The sequence below is a fragment of the Carassius carassius genome, chromosome 44 (genome assembly GCF_963082965.1).
Source record: "Carassius carassius chromosome 44, fCarCar2.1, whole genome shotgun sequence".
Lineage (NCBI taxonomy): Eukaryota > Metazoa > Chordata > Actinopteri > Cypriniformes > Cyprinidae > Carassius > Carassius carassius.
In genome coordinates, this window is record NC_081798.1 from 12,378,741 (window position 1) to 12,398,059 (window position 19,319).

The 19,319-nt window shown below is 36.1% G+C and overlaps 1 protein-coding gene across 7 annotated transcripts in view; it reads right to left on the bottom strand.

The window, feature by feature from the left end:
* The window catches only part of map4k3a (mitogen-activated protein kinase kinase kinase kinase 3a), an 87,492-nt gene that overhangs the window by 10,665 nt on the left and 57,508 nt on the right, over positions 1-19,319 (bottom strand). For 2 of the 7 annotated variants that reach the window (XM_059537636.1, XM_059537637.1), the window contains exons 13-17: positions 19,127-19,201; positions 15,822-15,900; positions 15,298-15,356; positions 9,198-9,260; positions 1,839-1,897 (exon numbers count right to left, since the gene is read on the bottom strand). In XM_059537636.1, coding sequence (XP_059393619.1) covers positions 1,839-1,897; positions 9,198-9,260; positions 15,298-15,356; positions 15,822-15,900; positions 19,127-19,201 — 335 coding nt within the window. The remainder of the gene's footprint in view (positions 1-1,838; positions 1,898-9,197; positions 9,261-15,297; positions 15,357-15,821; positions 15,901-19,126; positions 19,202-19,319) is intronic. The other 5 variants (XM_059537635.1, XM_059537641.1, XM_059537638.1 and 2 more) reach the window with 3 other exon arrangements.

The window sequence follows — 19,319 nt, forward strand, 5'->3', positions numbered from 1 at the left end:
AGGGTGAGAATTGGGGCAGGGCCTTTGTGCCTGGCTTCATACAATGAACAGATTGGTGAAGTTTCAGATTGGCAGAAGTTATTAGACACTTCCTGTTTCCCTTTCTGCACAATAACTTTGTTGCCTCTCCACAACCAAACCATTCTAGATATCAAAAGACATCTTCGCTGTCTTAAGATCATGTCAACCAAGTTTGGTTGAGTATATCAAATTTCAAAGCATGTGTTTTTCACAAAACCCAAAATAGCTGACTTCCTGTTGGGTAGAGCTAATGACATGCAATGTGAAAGTTGTTCAGCTCAATAAGATCTATATGTTTAATGAATTTCATATGTATACATACAATTATGTATGATATTTGGCCCTCTGCATTCCTGGGGGCACTGTAGAGACCCCTTGCCATGCCCTTGATCCAGTTTCTGGCCGGGCCTTATAGTCATTAACACCAAGGAGTGTGCCAATTATCAATAGTTTTTGAGCATGTTAAGAGCCCCAAAAGGCCCAACAACGTTGAACAATAAGGAGAACAAGAATAATCTTTTCGAAAAACAAAAGGAACCTTTGCCAATTATGCAGTTCTTAAAATCACTAAAAGACATGCTATTATAGCGATATTAGATGACAGCCACCCTAACATTAGAATTAAATTTCTGTGCACCGTGTGCTAGAGAAAATACCATGATGGATTTCTCAATCGAAAAATTGGCCTTTTTTGTGATTCTTAGCTAATTATCTTTTCACTAAATTTAAGTAAAAGAAAAACAACAACAATCCACCTGCAGTAAAAATACACAACATAACAGCTATAATGTGTAAATTATAGCATAGAATAACATAGTCCTATTGTTTCGTCTTCCAGCAGACATATGGGCTATTATATTTCATTTCCGCAACAACAACAACAAAAAAACTGCTTTATATTTATTTTCATAAAACAGAGTGCATTTTAGCCATATTTACAATAAAGCACAAACATGATCAGGAAAACTAAAATGAATAAAAAATAAACTAGAAATAACTAAATATTGTGACATGTTATTTGTCATTAAATAAATTTAATTAAATGGCCTTCTCAATTAATTGCATTCAATATCCAAAAGAACACACGCACCTGGACCATTCATCCTGACAATACTATTCTACAGTTTCAGCTACAGAGACCACCATTAACCAAACAGAGGCTGATTACTGTATCTGTGCATAAACCTGACTGAATGAGAGTGGATGACAGCTCATATCTGGTGAATTGTGACGCTGAGGGGGTGTCTCTCGAAAGTGCTCAGGACCCATCTGTTGACGAGAGCTGAGAGCAACACCTCTGAGCACACGCACAGGCGCTTACACAAACACAGAGGGAATGGTTTCACTGCCATTCCATCTGGTGTACTCAACCTTCTGTTCACTATATGGCAAAAACAGTCAACAAGGCGTGTATATTATAAAAGAAAAGGCATTCATATAGATCTCACACAAGCTACCTGCAACATGGTTTCACATTAGTGAATGAACTCTGAATGAACTCTCTCATGAATACAGGGAAAGGAAATCACACACAGCTTGACATACAACTGAACTCAATGCATCATCAAGCTGACAACATGATGATGCAATGTTTCCTCAAACCCACGATTTTCAGACTCTATGGCTTTATGAAGGTACTGCAGAGCATATGAAAAGAAATAAAGTAAATATATAGAAAATATATTTTAAAATAATTGTAATGTTTTTATACATGTACATTTAATTAAAAAGTATTATAGTTTAATGTTCTATGAGGTGGATTGAATTTTTTGCTGTCTGACTTTTTATTTAATGTGCAACAATGTGCTGAAACTTACCTATTTCCTCCCAGGATGGAGCCTTTAGGGGATCCCTGCCCATAATCCATCTGTAAATCCTGGAACAAAGAGAAAGCAAGTCACATAGTGTATATCTTCATCTTAAGCTTTAAAATATGCGCAACACAAGTACATTTACACAGTGCTTTGCTACATTCATGCACACGTAAAAAAATGCATGAAAAGAGAACATGAATGGTAAGATCTGCATGACATGTCCAGCAATTATGAACTCTAGGTTCTTTGTTTGTGATTAGTGTTGTCTACTATTAATCCACACATGCAGTTTCATAGCGGCATTGGAATTCTGAGGTCTATTAGTGAGTAAAAATATAATGGAAGAGATGATGAGATGAGCATTCATCTACAATGTATTAGCTCTACGTTATCAAGCAAGCACACAGCTCTTGCAACAATCATCTTTGGATTCTTTAATCACATTCAAAATAAAAGTTTTTGTTCATATAATATTTGTGTGTATACTGTGTATATTTATTATGTATATATAAATACAAACACATGCATGTATATATCTTCGAAAAAGTTATGTTTATATAATAAATATATTTATAAATATAAAATATAAGTATATAAATGTATATACATGCAAATATTTTCAAAATATATACTGTATTTGTGTGTATTTATATATACATAATAAATATACACAGTACACATACATACATTATGTAAACAACACCTTTTATTTTGGAAGCGATTAATCACGATTAATTGTTTGACAGCACTAGTTTTTGCATCCAGTGAAAGTCAGTGGGGTCTAAAACAATATTGACTTTCATTGTATGCATGATTTTTTTTTTATGTATTTAAAAAAATAAATGCATGCAAGTTTGAAATGACATGAGGGTGAGTAAATGAAGGCGGTTTTTATTTATCTTTGGGTGAACTGAAAATACTTGTAGTACTATTAAACAACAGTAATCACATTTTAGAGAGTAAAAAGAAAAAAAAAATACACTTGCTATTTTATTCACATGAAACAGATTGGATATACCTAGCCCTAGACAGACCGACAGTACCGAAAAACTTAAGTTCTCACTTTTTTTTTAATTAAAAAAAACTGAGTGAAATACAAATGTTCATTGCAGAAGACTGCTGGAAAGGAATTAATTCAAAGTTTTCACAATGTTCTACTCTTAGTTAGGGCATTGTGGGAGGACTGGGCCATGTGCTATCTCTCCTCCCACTCGCCAATATGATCATTCAAGCAGGCAATGACTTGAAATAGATTAGTGTTCATGAATTAATAGGATCATAAAACAGAGGCAGTATCTACAAAATACAGAACCTCAGACACCGAAAATATGCAATGTGAGGAATATTTTAGGAACATAACGTTGCTTTCGACCTAATGTTTATCTGTGACATGCTGATTATCACAACAATTTCAACATTCCCTCAGTGCATGTAGAAAACGTGTTTACAGTAAATAATCGAATCTTATAATGGAAGCTGGATGGGGAGCTAATGTCATTTCAACACGTCATGACCAGCTGAAACAGTAAACAAGGTTAATTTAACTTGGTATTCACATGAGAATACCAAGAAAGGACGTGACAGGGAAGTTATCCGTATATGCATGAACAAATACCTATATCAGTAACAAATAACCACATGTTAGACAACACAGAAATGTTCCACCTAAACCAAACATATCTATTATTACTACAGTTATTAAAATTATTAGTACCACTTATATAGTCCCAAGTAGGGACCAATTCTCACTATTAACTAGCTGCTTATTAGCATGCCTATCATTAAAATATTGGCTGTTCGTTAGGACATAAAGCACATATTGTGCACGACCATATTCTACATCTTTAATCCTTACCAATAGCTAAATTTAACAACTATCTAATTAACTATTATTAAGTAGCAAATTAGGAGTTTTTTGAGGCAAAAGTCATAATTGTTTGTAAATAGCGAGAATTGAACCTTAAAATAAAGTGTGACTAGGCCTGTCACGATAACAAATTTTGCTGAATGATAAATTGTCCAAGAAATTATCATGATAAACGATAATATAGTCGTTCTAAGACCAGTTTCAACTAATATAATGATAATGGCATAAAAACGCAGGTACACCTTTACAAAGATCAATAAACTATTATTTTATTTTATGGCAGTTTCAGAGCAAGAAATGCCAACATGTTGACTTTGTGTGGCTTAAAATAAATTAATTTTGTATGTTATAATATATGCCAGTTAGGGATGCCCATATTGACCGTTTAACCGTTAACCGAAAGTAAACATTTTGACCGATGAAGGAGCTCGATGAAGGGGCTGTTCACATATCACGTCTTTTTTTGTGCTCTAGTTCGTTATTTCAAATGCGGTATGCATGCTTATATTGGAAGAGACGCGCTCGTTTTTTTCCAGGGCGCGTCCGCACCGCATCTAGTTAAAAACATCTCAGCTGTTCAGAATTAGGGCTGGGATAAACGATTATTTTTTAAACGATTAATCTAGCGATTATTTTTTCGATGCATCGATTAATCTAATGATTAATTTTTTCGGGCCGATTCGATTTCGATTATCTCCCCATTAACTGACTACTAACAATTTATACATGTTGATTTACATATCTGAATGAAAAAAACACAAATTCCTTAACATTGCAATATATGTTTATTGCTCTTAAAATTACAAAATAAAAGACTGACTAAGAATGCATTACTTTGCAATTGTATAGAGCATAGCATTCAATAAAACCTTGAAGCCTTGAAAACACATAGCTTACTGAAACAAGCTTACTGAACACATAGGGCCTAGCTTACTGAAAAAAAGTTCTTCTTTCAGATGAAAATAACAACAACTTGATGTCTAGCATTCAATAAAAAAGTTCACCCAAAATACTTGTTTAGAGCAATTGAAAGAATACAGTAACCAATGTAAACTTTAGGGCTTTAAGCTAATACAGAGAGTGCTTTTCCAAAATAAAAATAAAAAATTTAACAGTGGGAGCCAGCAGCCTGTCATGGAGAAAAAAAAATCTCCGATTGCTCCATGTGAAACTTTGGCGTTCCGCCCTTTTTCTATCGTGTCTAATGATTTTGGTTAATATTCACGAGGGGTGGGGGAAGAGAGAGAGAGCGCTCGTGTAGTTTGAAGACTGTGAGTGAAACTGCGCGTGAAACTTTGGTGTTTCGCCCTTTTTCTATCGTGTCTAATGATTTTGGTTAATATTCACGAGGGGTGGGGGAAGAGAGAGAGAGAGCGCTCGTGTAGTTTGAAGACTGTGAGTGAAACTGCGCGTGAAACTTTGGTGTTTCGCCCTTTTTCTATCGTGTTTAATGATTTTGATTTTGCACAAGGGAGAGAGAGAGCAAGAAGCGCTTGTGTTGTTTGAAGACTGTGAGTGCGTGCGCAGCCGGGGCTCTCGTACGCGCTCTGTCACATGTCACTCACCGATCAAATAAGGCTTTGACACCCGCCAAAAAAAAAGATCAATGCAGAAAAACCCCTGGATTGGTTATATAACGTTGGACAGAATGTTGATCCGGCCATCGCGTATATTCAGCGCACATAAGGTAAATGTTTTGCAAACGTTTTTTAGAGAAATAAAAACAGGTCGATGAATCGATGAGCATATTTTGCGTTGACGTATTTTTTGCGTCGACGTCATCGATGACCTCGACGCGTTGTCCCAGCCCTATTCAGAATGACGCAAGCTGATTATTATTGATGATATTATTTAATTATTATTCAAATGACGTACAATAGTAAATGAATGACGCAAGCGCACCAGGTCATGTGACAAGAACCAACTCAATCAGCTTTTTTTCAAGGTGAAAATACCCGTTGTTTTAGAAAAACGGGGTGCACCAAAACACTGCAGAGTTTTATTTGACTTTTCTTCGTAAATGAATCTTGTAGCAGAGTTACAGCAAGGGTTTTTCGGTGGTGGAAATCCATTACTGAAATTTCCTTGTTGTAACTGATATTGCAGCTGATGGATGCTTAGCAATGACAAACGCGTCAGGAGCCCAACTGCCCGAGCACTTTGGAATGGAGAAAACGCATGTGTGTGTGTGTTAACTGGGCGCGTTGATACACGCAACCACACGCCTACAGACATATTTAGCTGAGCAAGCCAAATGAAGCGAGCGAAAAATAAGGCCAATTTCGCAGAAAGGGCAACGAGGTTACTTGCAAAATATGTTACGCGTTATTAAAATGAAGTACAATAGTTGTGCAAGTACATAGCTGTATTGCTTGCGACGCAAACATCCACAAGCAAATGAAAGGCGTTTCCCAAAGCTGGTCACTCTAGCGAGACGTTATCTCTTTATTCCCAGGACATCTTTGGCATCGGACAGGCTGTTTTCTGCCGCAAGTTCTCCACAGGCTGTGCTCCAGACTAACCCCACTTCACATCATGACATGCTACATTATTTAAATAAAAATAGAAAAAAAAATTATCGAGCTCATTTTTTTTTATTGTGCGATTAATTGATTTATCGACTACCACGAAAGCCCTAAGTGTGACCATATTAGTGATTTAAAATAACTGTATAATGTATTATTATTGTAAAATGTACATTTATTAACTGTTTTTATATATATATATATATATATATATATATATAATTTATTTCAGATTTTTTTTCTGAAGAATTTGGACTGATTAAGAAAAAATTGCTAAACATAAACATTCTGACTAAGTGGACTTTATATCCAAAACATGTACAAGTAGTCACAATATTTCAAAGATGAGTAAAAAAAAAAAAATTTTTGACTATCCCTTTAAGGGAAACGGTGTGTCTTATAAGTTGCATATGGATCGCTTCATCCATTACAGAAAATGTTCAGGCAGAGGATTTTGCAATAATAATCAGGTTCCTGATGATTAATCCTCAGGACATTCTCTCTCTCAAATGCTTTCTTAATTTTTGTGTGTCTCTTTTTGCTGCTTCCACACCTCTATCATTAATTTCCCCCCTCTTCCCCTCTCTCTGGAATACAGAACCTCATTGATTTTGCCCTGCAGATTAACAAACCAAATTTCCTATGCGCAGCAAACTGTCATATCCCTATTCGCTTGCTGCCTTTCTGCTGATGGGAGGCTTTTCAGTAAGAGTGATGGAGAGAGAAAGGATGGAAGAGTAAAGGAGTAAAAGCTAACAGAACCTCCCAGACTATCCGCTTCACTGCTTCTGTCAACGCCTTCTTTCATCTCCCTCCCTTTGGTTTCTTCATAGGCAGTCAAAGACACCGACTCCAAGCGTGTGATTCGCTGTGCCACCTCAGTGCGTGGGCTTCAGACCAGATGGATGAGGTGTCACTCAAGAAAGCCACAAAAAAGCAAAAAGATGAAAAAGGGGAAACGTTTCTTTTAACAGGCTTGATGATGTGAGGCTTTAAAAACTTGCCAAACTATGCAACAACATCCTCCCTGTCACTTTCTAATGGCAAAAACTAATAAAAAGGCACAAATGAAATTTAGTGTCCACAATCTAAGAAGGATGCATTACACAGTGTCCTGTGACATGACAAGATTCCAGCGACAAACAATTTGGGTGTCCACACTAGATGTGACGCGACAGAATCAATCAAATATCACAGCCAATCAGAAGCGTGTATAGGTGGCTCTTTCTGAAAACGCTCTGCACTCACAATGAAATGAATATGTTTATAATGTAATTCATAAAAATGAAACCTTTTTAACTATTTTGAACGTACATACTAAGTAACTGATACCATCTTTGTTATGCAACATGCTTGTTGGTTCACATTGAGTTCAGTTTTAACGTACATTTTTGCTTTAATTTATTTTCAAGATCTGAGGTAAACTATCTGTAGTTGCTTTCAGTATGGCTATGAGGTCACGCAAAATGATATTCAAACTCACATTAGACACGTATAACTTTGAATAAAGCACATTATTACCCGAGATTATCTACTGTCATATAGGTTGTATGGTTTTGTTGTTCCAGCCACAACATTGTGGAAATAGAAACCATTTCTAAAATAGAAATTTTGCGTGTCACCGTCGCAACTAGTTAGGAAAAAAGCTAATTTGGAAAAGATACCACTTATCGCATGTAATGGACACGGTGTTAGAAGATTTAGGCCAAGTTTTCAATTCCTACTAATTTAATGTCAAAAGTATGTCGTAAGTATTCACACAGTTTTGTCAAATTGTTTTAGTTATAAAACGTTTAATTGCACAATACAAAAAAATCTGTTATAGTTTGCCTTTATATAACATATCACCAAAACTGAAAATCTAAATATGAAATATGCTTAATTCAAAATGTTACCTTTACAAAATATAACATTTGCAATATATATATATATATATATATATATATATATATATATATATATATATATATATATATATATATATATATATATTTAATATTGTGAATATGGTTAATATAAACGTAATTTATTCCACAATAAATATTCAAAATCCAATATAACTATTAATAAATGAAAAATCATTAATATCAGATGTTCAATATAAGTTGAACATCGTGACAGCTGTCTATGGAAGCCAACATACAATTCTTTGCAGCTAAATAGATGCAAAAAAGACAAATCACAATTCAGTATGCAAATACAGGTAAGAAAGAAAGCCAATTGGAATTCAGTAACCAACTATTGTTCAGTACTGAAGTTGTTCACAATAAATTGGTTTTGGAAGGGGACATTGGGGTTGTTTTTCTGCTGCAGAATTAGCTGATGCCTCAAACAGTTGTTGCGCAAAGCGTTGCTTGCTGAGGCAATGTTTTCCCCTCCACTCACAGACCTGCCAGAGCACTTTGGTTTAACCATCCCTGTGGGACATGCACAGGCACTTCAGACTCTTTATTTTGCCTCTTTCTTTTCTTGTTTTTTCCCATTCGCTCCCCTTCTCCGTACCACTCAACATCCATTCCGTCTGTCTAACCCTAATCTCTCTCCATTCACTCGCGCTCACTTTAAGATGTCTGATTGTGACAAGCCCTAAAAATAAAGCCCCTCGGAGGCCACAACTACATAAAATGCTTTGCTTTGCAATTTCAAAGTGCTTTTGATTACTGAAAAGTGCAGCGACATATCGACTTTGAGAGATATGTCTTGAAATGAAGCTAGAGGCTGAAATACCTAAACAAATGATCCAGCACAGAGATTTAGCGTGACAGACAGAGGCAATAACACTAATATTATATACAGGCAAGATGAAAAGACAGACTGCCATGATCTAAATAAGATAAGGCAAAATGAATTGCGATGAAATGAACAAAAGAGATGAAAGTCACATATGGGAGGATGAGTACACTACACAAGCGTTGCGAAGCAGACATGATGCTAAAAAAAGAAGATAGAGTAAAATACACAAAAAAATACCAGATTAGATCTTGCAGTGTAGTATATTTCTTCGGCACAGTCCAAAAAATCATCAGTGTCGGGCTGTTTAGTAGAAGGACCAAGAAACTTTGGTTAATTACACACACAAACGTGATGCCCACGTGGTTTTACAGAAACAAAAATCAATGAGTTATGGGCGGTTGAGGTGAAGAGGTGTTTCCAAAGGCCATGCCCACTTGTGCTACAGAGGCAGTACATAATTGCCGAAAAGTGGTGTTGTGGTACCATGATCACAAGGGTTACCCAAGTACTGTAGAGTTACAGAGATCATAATTCTGCTCTCCTCTATTGCTATGTTAAGTAAGCAATTGTTACTCTTTATTTTAAATTAATGATTAGTTAGTACTCTTTGGGTCACACACACATATATATATATATATATATATATATATATATATATATATATATATATATATATATATATATATATATATATATATATATATATATATATATATATACACACACACACACACACACACACACACACACACACACACACACATACATACATACATATATATATATATATATATATATATATATATTAGGGCTGGTAATTTAACGTATTAATTAGATTAATTAATTATGGAGAAAAATAAGATGTTAAAATTATTAACGCATTTAACGCACTTGCCCCACTTACTGCATGATGGAACCTAGAGAATATCCCTAATATTCAAGGTACTGTATGGGGCAAAATGCCCGTTTGAAATTTTGTCTCATATTTACATCACATAGTTAAGAAATATCACACGAGCTGTAGGCTAAGTGCAATATCACACGAGTGCAAATGTGAGAAGTTACTCATCTTATACAACAGTTCATTAAGAAGTTAATATTGTGTTATTTTAAACACAATGTTGTCTGTTTTGCTCAATTTTGCCAACCAAAATATAAAGACAGATCAGAACTGGTCATCTCCGAGCAACCCACAGTGGCATTTCATTTCTTAATCCACGTTTTGAACGAACTGGGTGAACCATTTGGCGCATTGAACCATTGGCCATAGTCGCGTTGGATTTGAAGTGGCGCTGCACGATCGATCGGTTTATGACACCAAAGTACCGCAAGAGTGATTCAAAACCACAAGTAGCCGTGTGCTCTCTAAAGCTTTTGCGGTTCTTTGATGTCACACACCGATCGGTCTGATGGTGATGACCCGCCTCAAGTCGAACAAGCCTAATGATTCAATGAACCACTCATAAAGAACCATTTATTTCACTTCTAAATGAATCAGTCATTTGAACAAATCAAATGAATGAATAAATGACTCGATGGCTTAATTATTAAGACATTTACCACCTACTGGCAGTTTTAGTTTATTATTTGGAGTATCATTTCATTAAAGAAATTATTTAATATTTTCATAGTAATAAAATTAAGAAAATAAATTATTAAAGTTATAGTTCACCCAACCAAAAATAACAATTCTGTCATCATTTACTCACATGGTCCAAAAGAGTATACAGTATGTAATAAATTAGATTAATTAATCACCACATCATGTAACTAATTAGATAAAATTGTAATCGCTTACCAGCCCTAATATATACAGTTGTGGCCAAAAGTATCAGCCCCCTTGGTAAATATGATCAAAGAAGGCTGTGAAAATTAATCTGCATTGTTAATCCTTTAGATTTTTTATTTAAATTAAAAAAATCACAAAAATGTATCCTTTCATTGGATAATGAGAATTAAAAATGGGGGGACATATCATTATGAAATAAATTTTTTTCTCTAATACACATTGGCCACAATTAATGGCCCCCTTTTATTCAATACTTTTTGAAACCTCAATTTGCCAGTTTAACAGGTATACATTTTCTCCTATAATGCTTGATGAGGTTAGAGAACACCTGACAAGAGATCAGAGATCATTCCTTCATCCAGAATCACTCCAGGCCCTTTAGATTCCCAGCTCCATGTTGGTGCTTCTTCTCTTCAGTTCACCCCACTCATTTTCTGCAGGGTTCAAGTCAGAGCACTGCAATGGCCATACCAGAAGCTTGGTTTTGTGCCCAGTGACCCATTTCTGTGTTGTTTTTGAGGTTTGTGTGAGTTATTGTACAGTTGGAAGATCCAAACATGGCCCATTATAAGATTTTTAACAGAGTCAGTAACTTAATGATTTTTTATCTGTTGGTTTTTGATAGAATCCATGATGTCATGTGTCTAAACAAGATGTCCAGGACCTCCAACAGAAATATAGGCCCACAACATCAAAAATACAGCTGTATATTTCATTGTACACATGGGGTACTTTTTATCTCTGTGTTCACCAAACCCATCTTGAGTGTTAGCTGCTAAAAAGCTAATTTTTTTGTTTCATCTGACCATAGAAGCCAGACCCATTTGAAGTTCCAGTCATGTCTGATAACTGAATATGCTTTAGTTTGTTTTTGGATGAGCTAGGATCATTTTTCTTGAAACCCTCCCAAACAACATGTGGTGATGTAGGTTCTTTTTGACAATTTTTTTAAAGGTTTTCTGACCCTGAGATTCAACTATTTTCTGCAATTCTCCAGCTGTGGTCCTTGGAGAGTCTTTAGCCACTCAAACTCTCCGTCTCACCGTGCATTAGGACGATATAGACACACATCCTCTTCCAGGCAGATTCGTAACATTTTATGTTGATTGAAAATTCTTAATTATTCACTGATGGTGGAAATGGGAATTTTCACTGCTCTAACTCTTTTCTTAAAGCCACTTCGCCAATTTGTGAAGCTCAATTATCTTTTGCTGCATATCAGAAATATATTTTTGGTTTTTCTCATTGTGATGGATGATTAAGGGAATTTGGGCTTTGTTTTCTTTCCTCTTTATATTTCTGTGAAACAAGTAGCCATGGCTGGATAATTTCATGTTTATAATCACGCTGGAATGCTCAAAATTGTGAATATGAATGGGAATATACTTCAGAGATATTTTACTAATAAGAATTTCTAGGGGGGCTAATAATTGTGTCCAACGAGTATTTGAGAAAAACCTTTATTTCATAATGGTATTTCTCCCCATTTTGAATTATTATTATCCAATGAAAGGATACATTTTTGTAAATTTTTTAAATAAAAGATCAAAACGATTAACAATGCAGATGAATTTTCACAGCCTTCTTTGATCATATTTACCAAGGGTGGCGATATTTTTGGCCACGGCTGTATACACACACACACACACACACACACACACACACACACACACACACACACACACACACACACACACACACACACACACACACACACACACACACACACATTCAAGAAATTAATACTTTTATTCAGCAAGGATGCATTCAATTGATCAAAAGTGACAGTAAACACCTTTACTATAAAGTTTGTTTCATTATATTGATCAAAGAATCTCCAAAAAAATTATCATTGACTCAGAGGACTGGAGTAATGAATGCCGGATATTCAGCTTTGTCATCACAGGAATAAATGACATTTAAAATATGCTAAAATAGAAAAGTTATTTAAATAGTAATACTACTACTATTATATTACAAAACCACAATATAACTATTTTTAGTGTATTTTTGATTAGACAAATGCAGCCTTCAAAAAAAAAAAAAAAAAAACTGCATACACACATATATAATAATTCTCTATTCTTTTTCTATTCTATGTTTTCTTTTTATTTATTATATTATTAAAAAAGCCCTTGCTACGTGAACTGTATTAAGCTAACTGAGACTTGTTATAGCACTTATATATCTTTGCTCTTTTGTTGATTTTTGTGATGATTGCTTCCATTGTCCTCATTTGTAAGTCGCTTTGGATAAAAGCGTCTGCCAAATGACTAAATGTAATGTAAATATATAGGAGTGTTTTAAATGTGATGGAAATCGACAAAAATTTTGTTTATTGCTTAAGTTGGCGGTTGTGAAAAAAGACCCGCTAGTTGCAGCAATTATGTACTGCTTCTTTAGAAACAGTAGGGCAACGTGATGTGAATCCAGAAAATACAAAGAAAATCAAAGCGTGGGGGGATCTGAGATTCTTCAGATGTGGGGTCCTATTCAGAAGATGACATCATAAGCATGAGGCTATAATGGGAATAAGCATTAATTTGATGTTCTGCTGTTTAAAAATGATCTGGTTTATAAAAGGATGACAAATCCAGTTACAACATGAGAAAATCTGAGTGCTCAAATAAGACAAAGATGAGTAAACGCTGCATTTTTCTGCAGCGCTTAACGGAGGTCTTATTGATTAGATGCCACAGAAAGCTGCATCTAACCTTTCAATTATCGCGGTGGTGAGAGTGCGAGACAGACGTCTCAAATGCACAACAGTTAAACATGGTGTGAGAGAAAACAAGCCGCTGTCAGAAGACGAGCTGGGATTGAGGTGTACGCAAGGAAAGTGTTACATAACAGGAAGTGTCAGCTTATAGGAAAAATCATTTGGAAGTGTTCGCTACACGAAGTTATGAGCACTGTAAATGGCTAGACAGGCAGTGTGATTTCAAATTAAGCTTGACATGACTGGGTGGTTCCACAGTTGCTTTGTTCCAAAACCTAGTTAGCTCCCTATGGAGGGATCATACACTCTCGGGACACAAAGGCTGTCATTAAAGGTAAGAATTCTAATTTTGAGAACATACTAAGAGAGCAAATTCTAAGGCAACATCGCATTTAGAAGCCAATCCCAGAATGCACCGAAACATACAATATGGTGACAAGGCAAAATTTTTTAGATTATACATAAAATATGTATTTATTTAGTACTCAAATGAATCTATAAAAGTGTGTGAATCGACACAATATTTATGAGTGTTGTTGGTTTTTAATCACACTGTTAGCTTATGGAATTACATTTGTTTCAATAATAATGAACAAAACCTTATAAAACTGAACGTAACTTTTTCAGAAACTATCAAAAATATGCCATTACAAAAGAAGAAAAACGCAATGAAAATGAAAAATATGAACTCAGTCACACAAATTTAACAGGCTCTTCAAATATGCTTCATTCTTTGTTTTTTTAAATATTCATTTTCGCTAATCATGGATTCTGAATGCATTGCCACAGATTTTGCTTATGTTTCCCAGTTTTTCGTTTGGTGTTTTGACACAAACCTCTCGTGGGGGCGGGGTTAACAGTGATCTACTCTGATTGGAGAGTCAGCTTTTGATGGACAGGTGCTCTCTGACCGGGAAGTACAGACGTCACTCAGTGGCGCGAATATTGGAAAGCTCTCGCACTGATTTGTATTACTAAATATGTAAATAATATTTGACCTTTGATCGTCTCATTCTGTAAAGATGAGCTCTTGTCCTTCAAGGCAGCTTGAAGTAAGCTTATATTAGCTTAGCAACACGCTAACCCCAAATTCAACGAAAAATCAGTTGTGAGTTGAGCTGTTTGTGTTGCACACTAGGTTTCTGCCTTTGTAGAGCTTTCAAATTTTTTGAAATTCCTTACAAGGCTCACTAGGTTTTGGAACAGAGCCAGTATGATGTAATTATCTAAAGCAAAGGGTTAAAGAGATAGTTCACTCAAAAATGTCATTCATTACTCAACCTCATATCGTTCCAAACCCGTAAGACCTCTGTTCATCTTTGGAACACAGATTAAGATATTTTTGATGAAATCCCAGAGTTCTTTGATACTCCATAGACAGCAATGCAACTATCATGTTTAAAGCCCAGAGAGGCGTTAAGGACATTGTTAAAATAGACCATGTGATGACAGTTTTCATATTTTCTTTCTTTGTGCACAAAAAGTGTTCACTTAGCTTCATAACATGGTTGAACCACTGATGTCACACTTATGGACTATTTTAATGATGTTTTCACTACCTTTCTGGGCCTTGAATGTTTCTGTTGAGTTGCTGTCTATGCAGGGTCAGAAAGCTCTCGGTTTTCAGTAAAAATATCTTAATTTCTGTTCCGAAGTTGAAGGAAAGTCTGACAGGTTTGGAACGACATGAGGTTGAGTAATTTAAAAAAAGACAGAATTAAAATTTTGGGTGAATTATACCAAAGTGTGGTCTGATTGGTTGATCTGACATAATTGTTTGTAATCACAGAAAATCCCAAAGCAAACAGCAGGACAATGATGGTGCTCACCGGTTCATGATGTGGTTTTGTCTCTGTTGTTATAGGAGGGTCAAACTTCACCTGACCGACTGAAAGAAAACAATAACATTATTAAAAGAACAGTCTTACTTTTATTGTATTGCACAGAAATATATTAGCACGTGGGTTTATAATGACATGAGGGTGAGTAAATGCTGTTAAAATATTTTTGGGGTGCAAACTTTCCTTTTATTTAAACAATCAGTCAGTTCACTGATTTAACTGGTGTTTGAAGGTTGAACTTTAAGTCATCATTTCATGCTGGCATGTTCACTCAAAACCACACATTACTTTAAGTCAGCATACATGTCTGGTGGGTACGATACATAATAAAAATAATAAAGAAATCACCCAGCAGATACTGACAGACAGATCATAGGAGAGAGTTTCTGGTATACTCCTGCAGACAGATTTATTCACTGAAGAACTGAGGCTGAGAAATTCATTCAGGCATGCTCAGGAGAGCAGGAGCACCTGTCAGGTCAGCCCAGGGGAGAAATCCAACAAACACTCACAGTTAATCTCTGACAGAGACTTCCCTTCCCGACTGCTACGGCTTGCTGAGCGAATCCGATGTGGAACAGACACTGCAGGCTAGGTAGAAACAGAAACACACAGAGTACAAATAAACATAAACCAGTAAATAAAGGCTAAAAGAACAGTTTATCCCCAAGTCATTTAAAGTGCTAATGACCAATCAAAGTGTTTTAGTAAAGTTTAGGGTAATTTACGGTTTACATTCCTAAATGAAGTCCAATGCAGTGGTAGTTCGGTGAATTTCACATGAAATGTTTGAGTCTTTAAAATAAAATAAAATAAACAATTATCATTATTATTCATTTAAAGGATCATCGCATATTTTCCACTATTTTTACAACAGTAATGTAAAGTGAAGAAAATTATCCTGTTCATTAAAAATAAATACATTTATTTATAAAATAAAATAAACAAATATAAATTAAATTACCATTATATTTGTATTATTATATTTGGCCTGTTGATTTACAGGACCATCACAGACATTACAGTATTGTTTTTTTTTTTATTGAATATTATATCAAATGTATTATATCACAGTGTTTTAATTCTAGAAATTTTAGCATCATTTCAATGCATTATGCTGGTCATCGGGCCACACTGCACTCTAAATATCTGCCTTGGTTATTGGAAAACCCCTATCGGTCGATCACTATTAAGCAATCTTATTCGACATGTCGAGTTGAATGGCTTTTATAAGTAAACAACATTAAACCAAATAAGTTGAGATTGTAGCTGTGCTCAATCGATAGCTTGCATATTAGTGTGCCAATCTTAGCAGATCAGAGGACCAGTTAAGATAAAAACACCCCATCAGCAAAATCAGCACACATCAATTTGTTTAAGACGAGAGCGGCTTAAATGCTTACACTTCAGATATCACTTAGTGCCATTGCCAGAGACTCAGTGGAGGGCAAACTCTAGAAGCTAAAAATACATGCCAGGCATCACTCTCTGATAACAGCAGGGGTCATGATGCTGACCCTCTGAATCCCTATCTGTCTGACGCTGCTGTCCTGTCTCACTGCAGCCTAAGAGAAAATCATTATGGCCTACTGGGCGTCCTACAGCTGGGTCCCTGATGACTAGCCTGAAAAGTTTGCTGTCATTCATGAATCAGAGAACACCTTCCATCAGCAACACACACACACACACACACACACATGCACAGCTGCACACACTCCTATGGAAATGGAAATGCATGCATAAGCACCATACACATAAATGCACGACATGCAGGCTTTTGAATCATGAACAGGTTCAGGAAACAAAATGGTCACTGAAGGACATCCTTCACTTCAGTTTCACAGCGGCAGGGCTGAAGTAGATGTGATGAGGAGCGATAAGACAGAGGAACAGACGCATGACCTTCAGACAACAAGGACACAGCAGGGCTCGGAAATAGAAATAGACAGCATGCCAAACACTGCACCCTTCTTCCAGCAGACGCCTGTGAATATTCTATCACACCTCTTAGCACTTGAGCCACATGGTACAGTGACTAAAAGATATTATCTATGCTTTCCAAAAAAAAAACATACAGAGTATACATATAGCCAAAAAATCCAGAATGTCAGTTTTATAAAAACAAAATTAAATGAATGGTTAAAATATCATATATAAAAATATTTTATGATATACAGTCGTGGGCAAAAGTTTTGAGAATTACATAAATATTGTAAATTGGAAAAGTTGCTGCTTAAGTTTTTATAATAGCAATTTGCATATACTCCAGAATGTTATGAAGAGTGATCAGATGAATTGCGTAGTCCTTCTTTGCCATGAAAATTAACTTAATCCCCAAAAAACCTTTCCACTGCATTTCATTGCTGTCATTAAAGGACCTGCTGAGATCATTTCAGTAATCGTCTTGTTAACTCAGGTGAGAATGTTGACGAGCACAAGGCTGGAGATTATGTCATATTATATACATTATGTCAGGCTGATTGGGTTAGAATGGCAGACTTGACATGTTAAAAGGATGGTGATGCTTGAAATCATTGTTCTTCCATTGTTAACCATGGTGACCTGCAAAGAAACGCGTGAAGCCATCATTGCGTTGCATAAAAATGGCTTCACAGGCGAGGATATTGTGGCTACTAAGATTGCACCTCAATCAACAATTTATAGGATCATCAAGAACTTCAAGGAAAGAGGTTCAATTCTTGTAAAGAAGGCTTCAGGGCATCCAAGAAAGTCCAGCAAGCGCCAGGATCGTCTCCTAAAGAGGATTCAGCTGCGGGATCGGAGTGCCACCAGTGCAGAGCTTGCTCAGGAATGGCAGCAGGCAGGTGTGAGCGCATCTGCACGCACAGTGAGGCGAAGACTTTTGGAAGATGGCCTGGTGTCAAGAAGGGCAGCAAAGAAGCCACTTCTCTCCAAAAAAAACATCAGGGACAGATTGATCTTCTGCAGAAAGTATAGTGAATGGACTGCTGAGGACTGGGGCAAAGTCATATTCTCCGATGAAGCCCCTTTCCGATTGTTTGGGGCACCTGGAAAAAGGCTTGTCCGGAGAAGAAAAGGTGAGCGCTACCATCAGTCCTGTGTCATGACAACAGTAAAGCATCCTGACACCATTCATGTGTGGGGTTTAATCCATATAATCAAATTTATGATTATTTTCATCACATTTATGGGTTAAAAATGACCCTGACATGTTCTTGACAGGTTTTCGTGAGATTCACCCCAGTACTGAACACTATTTGCATTCAATGAAGCAAGAAATTTCTCTAAAAGCGCTTTGATGCAGATGTTCTGTTAAACCCTTGAAGCAAACCTCAGCACAAATAGGCCAGACAAAAATCTGTTGTCAACGGATCCAAATCCTGCTTTTGAACTGAGCTTCCGTTTCCGAAACCGACCTCTTGAGGGATCAACACTCCGATCAAAAATCCAACAAGAATGCAAAACGTCCTAAAACATCCTTGGGCATACCTGCGTAACTCTCTCTCTCTCTGTCTCTCTCTCTGTCTCTCTCTCTCTCTCTCTGTCTCTCTCTCTCTCTCACACACACACACAGACACACACACACACACACACACAAATTTTCACTCACAACTACTTGAGCAAACAAGATACAACACACACACATCATGCACAAACATGCTTGTCTAGGTTCTAAACACTTCTGAGCAAAAAAAAAAAAAGAAAAATAAACGAGAAAATAAACAAACGCAACACTTATAACACCAAATCATAATGTATTCATCAACACTAAATTAACACTTATTAATCAAAACATTTCCAGATATTCACACACACACATGCACATCCCTGATACCTTTCTGCGAGCTGCAAAGTGAAGGATTCGCCGGGAGAGAGGAGAGACTGGTAAAAACAACCCTCTGTATTTAAACTTCAAGAGCAGGAGGGGGGTGAAATGAATAAGACAGGAGGTGAGAATGAATGGATGCTTGGGGAAATGGGAAGAACAGGGAGAGTTGAAATAAACACTTCATTCTCGCTGGGGGACT